This window comes from Mustelus asterias, chromosome 13 (assembly GCF_964213995.1).
Source record: "Mustelus asterias chromosome 13, sMusAst1.hap1.1, whole genome shotgun sequence".
Taxonomy (NCBI): domain Eukaryota; kingdom Metazoa; phylum Chordata; class Chondrichthyes; order Carcharhiniformes; family Triakidae; genus Mustelus; species Mustelus asterias.
Genome location: NC_135813.1, coordinates 97821562 through 97828880, shown reverse-complemented (window position 1 = coordinate 97828880; position 7319 = coordinate 97821562). Strand labels below are relative to the sequence as shown.

Below are 7319 nucleotides of genomic sequence, written 5' to 3'. Positions count from 1 at the left end.
TCCCCAGACACTAGTCACACTGTGAGGCAACGGGTCACTGTTTTTCACTCAAAGAACAGACCTTGGAATGTTCTCCCAAACGATGCTTTTTTCAGATGTCTTCACCAAGGATGCACCTCGAGGGTTTCAACCTCTTTCCAATGTTATTCTGTCCTAGAGTGCCTCATGCATTCAAACTTTGCCTATCTCTCAGATACGCAGATATGCCAACAGAACACCATTGCTTCACAGGCCCATAGTAAGATAAGTAAGTCATAGTAAGTCACCAATCTTTGGATCTCTGGCTTCTCGCAAGCCCACATTAGTTCAGGTCTGCAACTTACAACCCTGCCTTTTAACTTGGGAGCCTCTTCTCCTCGTTTTTAACTTCACTCAACAGGACTTTTTTTTTCCAGGTTCCTGTTCTTTTCCTTTGAATAGAAGGTCCTCTTTGAACTTCCTTCTGTCTCTCTCCTTGGTTTTGGGGTCTTTCTGTTCTTTAGCATGGGACCTGTTCTCCGTAGTCCACCTCCATGTCTGTTCTAGCAAATTCTGTGGAATGCTGCTTACTTCTGAACTGAAACTACTTTTGCTGTCACTGTAAGCTGTTTGTTGGTAGGCAACATAATAAATTCCCCCTCCTTCAGAGTTTTAAAAGCTCATTAAAATGCAGCTGTCTTTTAAAGTGAAACTAAACCTCAAGTTTCCTTCACACAACTGCAGAAATATAAATTAACCTTAAACTTAAAACTATAGCTTATGCTCAACACAAATGTAAATGCCTTAAAACTATCTCTATTTCCTAACAATACTGACAGACTATTAATACATAAGATTTATCAGGTGGTTTTCTAGGATTTCTGAGCATTGCCAGCTGCATACTTCAGTTTTTAATGTGGGTAAGGCTCACAGGTATCCAACAGTGTCTTCAGCTCTCAGCTCCATCTGTAACTGGCTGCTAATTCACACCAGCAGGCATACCCTAGTACCTTTTCTTGGCTGATGAGCTAATCTAAATGAAGGTATCATCAGCTTCAGCTGGCTTAGGACATCATTTCTCTAAGTGCACGAAATCTGATGTTTGAGGCAGATTATCCTACAAGAAGACAGTGGCTCTGAAGTTGGACACCAGCAAGACATGTGTCCACCAGTCACCTCAAAAAAGACTGGGACCATACTGAGTGGTATCCCATAGTTAGCAATGAAACCTGGTCATAAAACATTGCTTCCTGTAGAAGCCACTGGCACAATGCTAAATCCAACCTCAGCAAGAGGAAGGAATTTGAAAATGAAAAACAATCGAATATGTTCTTTAAAAATTACTTTCAAATGATTGATCATCCAAACTTCCCTTCCACACACAATATAGTAGGTGACTTGCAAAATGGTATTGGACAAGTGCTTAAAGGGAAAACTTTAAAAGGAGACTGTGATGCATTGACTTCTACCGAAGATTAATGGTCTCCCCCTTCTATTATCTTCTTCAACTGCAGTGGACGCTGGTTCAATTGTTAGATTTAAGTCTGAGATAGACACATTTTTATCGAGCAGGGGTATCAAGGCATATGGGCCTAGGGCAGGTACATGGAGTTAGACCACAGATCAGCCATTATCTTATTGAATAGTGGAACAGGCACGAGGGGCTGAATGGCCTACTGTTATTCCTAGATTCTTCTATGATCCTAATTATGACATGCAGTTGATTTGATGCGGACTTGTTTTTCATTTAAATGTTTTTTTAAATGCACAATAACCATAACTAATATCTTGGAAATAATACACAGGAAATTAAGTTACAGAGAGCTAGCATGGTCTTGATGGTCTGAATGGCCTCCTTTTGTGCCATTCATGATTCTACGGCATCACCTATTGATGTTTCAACCATATGTGCAGTTGTATACCAGGATTTTTTCTACAAAAGACAGGAAATTTGTATAAGATTTTCTGCAAAATTTAGGAAGAAATGTTCTAGCAATAAAAGACTACAATAAATCCAGTGTTTTTGCATTTCTTAGCTTTTGTGACTAATTTGATTAGCATATCGTTACAATCCCCTTACAGATTAATTACTTTTTTAAAAAGTTCAGATTTCTAATTGATAGCTGAAAGGATGAAACAAGATGCTACGTTTGAGGACTTTTACTGCAACAGACTAAACACTTTTTATAAGCAATTTATACTTTAAAGGACAGAAGTTTCACATTTAACACAACCACTAAACGCACTTTACACTGTTCCTAGTCATTTGATTTTCCTGGAACAAATTCACAATGATTCTTGGCTTCCGAGGGTTTACTTCCATTCTTTTCCTTTCCCAACCTGGTAACTTTTAACCCTAGAGGGTTTTTACTGTTGATTCTCCCTCGAGCACAAGCTAGGCAAATCTTTCTGCCACATTGCAAATCCTCACAAATTTAGCATTTTCAATCTAATTCCAAGCTCACATTTGCATTATTGTGCAGTGAACCCTAGTAAATTTCAGCCTCTGGCTATTCCCTCTCTCGTGGACAGATTGTATCTAAGTTTTCAGGGATATCTTAGAAAGTCCTCCCCTCTCAAAATACATCTCAATGGCAACCTGAATCATAAGAAACTTGCATCCAGGTAAAAAGGCTAATTAGCCACTCTTTTGACCCCCAACTCCCTTTTAGCTTAGCAATAATTGGACAGCTTAAAATATAACCATTTACAACTTGATATTCTCAGAAATTTCCTGGGATGTTGGAGATATAAGTCTGACCACTGTAAACACAGATACTGTTGCCATTGTCTCCAAGTGTAAGCACCTTACATCTTCTTCCCAGTAAAACAACCTGGACCTTTGTTTAATAATACACAGTCTTGTCAACAAGGCCTATTGTTGGGCAGAGTTCTGGTCTGGTCACAAATTCAAATCACCACTGAGATTAACAGGGGGAGGCAATGGCCTAGTGGCATTATTGCTAGACTATTAATCCAGAAACTCAGGTGGGGACCCAGGTTCAAATCCTACCAGCGTTGATGGTAGAATTTGAATCCAATAAAAAAAAATCTGGAATTAAGAATCTGCTGAAGCCATTGTCGATTGTTGGAAAAACCCATTGGTTCACTAACGTCCTTTAGAGAAGAAAATCTGCTGTTGTTACCTGGCCTGCCCTACATGTGACTCCAGAGCCACAGCAATGTGGTTGACTCTAAGCTGCCCTCCAAGAGAACCTAGGGATGGGTAATAAATGATGGCTAGCCAGAGATGCCCATGTCCCATGAATAAAGTAAAAAGTAAAGTTTATTTATTAGTCACATTTACACTGCAATGAAGTTACTGTGAAAATCCCCTAGTCGCCACACTCCGGCGCCTGTTCGGCTACACTGAGGGAAAATTTAGCATAGCCAATGTACCTAACCAGCACGTCTTTCGGACTATTGGAGGAAATCAGAGCACCCAGAGGAAACTCATGCAGACACGGGGAGAACGTGCAAACTCCACACAGACAGTGACCCAAGCCAGGAATCTGTGAGGCAGCAATGCTGGCCACCGTGCTGCCAATGTTTTTAGCCAGATGCCTACGTGTAAGATGCTAGATAGAATGAGAGTAAGAAGTCTCACAACACCAGGTTAAAGTCCAGCAGGTTTATTTGGTAGCAAAAGCCACTAGCTTTCGGAGTGCTGGGTTTTACCCCAGTCCAACGCCGGCATCTCCACATCATGACTAAGATAAAATGAGAGACAGAAGCTTCTCATTGATTACTATACAGAGATGGATGGATGCCTCTCCTCCTGTGCTAGATCTCTGCTCTGCCCCACATTAACACCCCGCCTGCTTATACTTTACTCGGGGAAGTACGGTACTGACTCTGAGGGAGGCGACGTGTCATCCAATCAGAAAGCTCCTGCTATGGTCCAATCAGAAAGCTCCTGCTATGGTCCAATCAGAAAGCTCCTGCTACAGTCCAATCAGAAAGCTCCTGCTGTGGTCCAATCAGTGCGCGGGTGGGTGATCTCGCGATGTGAGGCGCCGCGAGAGTTTGTGGAAAGCGCGCGAGTGGCGGGGAAATGGTGCTGTGGAACAGCGGCAGACTGAGAGCGGAGCGAGGGCCGGGGGCCGACAGCAACTACCCGTGAGTTACCAGCACCCAGTTCCCTGAGAGGAGGGGAGACAGCTCCCGCCGAGCCAGCGATAACTGACAGCAGCAACCCCCGCACTCTGACCACCCGCCATTCCAGTCACCCAGTGTTTTCATCCCACCCCGTCACTAGTTAACTGTTCAACATAATCTTATAACTGGAAAGCTTGGGGCCAGTGTCTCCCGTCAGAGGCATTTTATCTCAGTACCAAAACTTCCTGACTGCAATTTGTATTGTAAGTGGTCCTCCCAGACTCTCCTGCAAGTTTCAAACCATCCTGCAGCATAGAAAAAGGGCCATTCAGCTTACTGTGCCTGTCAGTTTGACAGATGTATCCAATTTGTTCCACTTCCCTGCTCTTGCCCCTCTTCAAACCTTTCCTTTTTAAATAGAGATCCAATTCCACCCTAGTTTCAGGCAACGCATTCCCCAATAACTTGTTGCATTTATTTTTTTTTAAATGGTCTTCCAGTTTCCTGATTCTCTTGTCAACAATGCTAAATCTGACCTCTGGCTCTACCAAAAACCCGCATGATTTTGAATGGATGGGTTGAATCTATTCTCTTCAGTGAGGAAACAATCCCAGATTCTCAGACTGGAAGGTGATCACCATTCATGCTGGCGCAATTTTCCCATCCCGTTGCAGTGAATGGACATTTGGCTGGGTGCCAAATTCTCCGATTTCGCTGCATTGGGAGGGTGGCGTGAATGATTTGATTTGATTTATCATTGTCACATGTGCTGGTGTACAATGCAAAGTATTGTTTCTTGCGTACTATACAGACAAGAAACAATACTTTTCACTGTATACCAATACAAGTGACAAATCAAATCAAACGGCCAGTAAGATTGTGCCCAGAACACTCTGGTACCATTTGTAAACCGTTCCACTTTTTCCAGGGTTTATGTATTCTTCTTAAAGCATAGTGCCCAGAATTGGACTTGTACTCCCATTTGAGGCTGAACCAGTAGTTTTAAAAACGCTTACCATAACTTCATTGTTTTTGTACTCGGTACCTCTATTTATGAAACCTTATCAATATTATCAGATGATTATTTGAATAAGGACAATGTGCAAGGGTACAGGGAAAAAGCAGGAGAATGGGGCGGCACAGTGGTTAGCGCTGTGGCCTCACAGTGCCAAGGGTCCAGATTCACTTCCGGCCTCTGGTCACTGTCTCCCTGGGTTTCCTCCAACAGTCCAAAGACGTGATTGATTGGTCAGGTCATGTTAAATTGACCTTAGTGTTAGGGGGATAAGCAGGGTAAATGTGTGGAGTTGCGGTAATGGGGCCTGGGTGGGATTGTGGTTGGTGCAGACTCGATGGGTCAAATGGCCTCCTTCTGTACTGTAGGGATTCTATTAATGGCCCAAAGGCATAATGCTCATTTAGAGAGCTGGTGTAGACAAGTTGGGTCAAACGATCTCAATGATTCTGTGATAATATGTCCTGCCACCTACTAAGATTTGGGAATCTGAATCCCGAGATCTCTCTGTTCTTGTACCCCCTTTCAGAAATTGTGCTATTCAGTCGTCATCTTCAAATATATAAAAACAAATCCTTGACCCATCTTGTCACAATCTATAATTCCACCTTCAACCTCCTTTCCCTTTCCAAAGTTTAAATAAAATGTAATCTGTGCTCATCCTACTAAAAATTGTTTCTGATGTCACTGTAGTGGAAAAACAAAAAGCTGGAATGTCAGGGAGCATCTGTGCAGAAAGAAAGAGTTAAAATTTCAGCTTGATGACCTTTTTTTGATGCTATTTGGTATAAAATCTCTGATTCACTGTTAAGCATCAATACCATACATATACTGAGTAGAACATGCAGCGTTAATACATGTCGATGACATTTTTATTGTGAATAAAATAAAACTTGAATTTAAATAGTACTTTTCATGACTTTGTGATGTCCGAAATTGCTTTGCAGCCATTGAATGAAATATAGTCCTGATTTGATTTGATTTGATTTGATTTATTATTGTCACATGTATTCGTATATAGTGAAAAGTATTGTTTCTTGCGCGCTTTACAGACAAAGCATACCGTATATAGAGAAGGAAACAAGAGAGTGCAGAATGTAGTGTTGCAGTCATAGGTAGGGTGTAGAGAAAGATCAACTTAATGCGAAGTAGGTCCATTCAAAAGTCTGGCAGCAGGGAAGAAGCTATTCTTGAGTCAGTTGGTACACGACCTCAGACTTTTGTACCTTTTTCCCGATGGAAAAAGGTGGAAGAGTGAGTGTCTGGAGTGCGTGGGGTCCTTAATTATACTGGCCGCTTTGCCGAAGCAGTGGGAAGTGTAGACAGCGATTAGAAGCTGGTTTGTATGACGGTTTTGGCTACATTCACGACCTTTTGTAGTTTCTTGCAGTCTTGGGCAGAGCAGGAGCCATACCAAACAGTGATACAACCGGAAAGAATGCTTTCTATGGTGCATCTGTAAACATTGGTGTGAGTCGTAGCTGACATGCCAAATTTCCGTAGTCTTCTGAGAAAGTAGAGGCATTGATGGGCTTTCTTAACTATAGTGTCGGCATGGGGGGACCAGGCCAGGTTGTTGGTGATCTGGACACCTAAAAACCTGAAGCTTTCGACCATTTCTACTTCTGTAGTGCAGGGTTGGGACTGCATCTCTCATTGATACCTTGAATCCAAAATAGTAGGAGCAAGTAAACATCCATCTCCACTCTTGTGTTAAATTATGAAATGGGTGTTAACAGATTATATCAATCTACCTCTTGTGTTTTTGTTCTCTCAGTGATGATGGCTCCTCCCTTCCTGCACTCAAGCGCCTGGAGCGCAGTCAGTACACAGATGAGATGGATGCAAGGTTTGGATTTGACCGTCTCAAAGATCCAGGCGAGAAGACTGGCTGGCTTATCAACATGCACCCAGTCAGTTACCCTTCTAAGATTACCTTGGTTCTGTTTGAAATGATTGCTACACTGTAATCCTGGATGTTTTGATAATTCAGATTGCACATATCTGTTGTTTATATGGTTTACAGTGACTGAGTACCTTTTCAGGCTTCGTGGAATCAAATAATTTGTATGCATCAGTGTAAAAGTTAACCGACATGACTTATGTTTGATAGTTGCCATTTTCTGTTCTGAATGTACATTAATTTTGATTTATAGGCTGAAATCTTGGATGAAGACAAGAGAATGATTAGTGCTGTGGATTATTATTTTGTCGAGGAAGATGGGAGCAGGTTTAAGGTGTGTAACAA

The 7319-nt window shown here is 41.9% G+C and overlaps 1 protein-coding gene across 1 annotated transcript in view; it reads left to right on the top strand.

Moving 5' to 3' along the window:
* Window positions 1–3982: 3982 nt before the first annotated feature.
* The window catches only part of pole (polymerase (DNA directed), epsilon), a 108136-nt gene continuing 104799 nt past the window's right edge, over window positions 3983–7319 (top strand). The window contains exons 1-3 of the mRNA XM_078227360.1: window positions 3983–4077; window positions 6849–6984; window positions 7228–7308. Coding sequence (XP_078083486.1) covers window positions 4013–4077; window positions 6849–6984; window positions 7228–7308 — 282 coding nt within the window. The 5' untranslated portion in view covers window positions 3983–4012. The remainder of the gene's footprint in view (window positions 4078–6848; window positions 6985–7227; window positions 7309–7319) is intronic.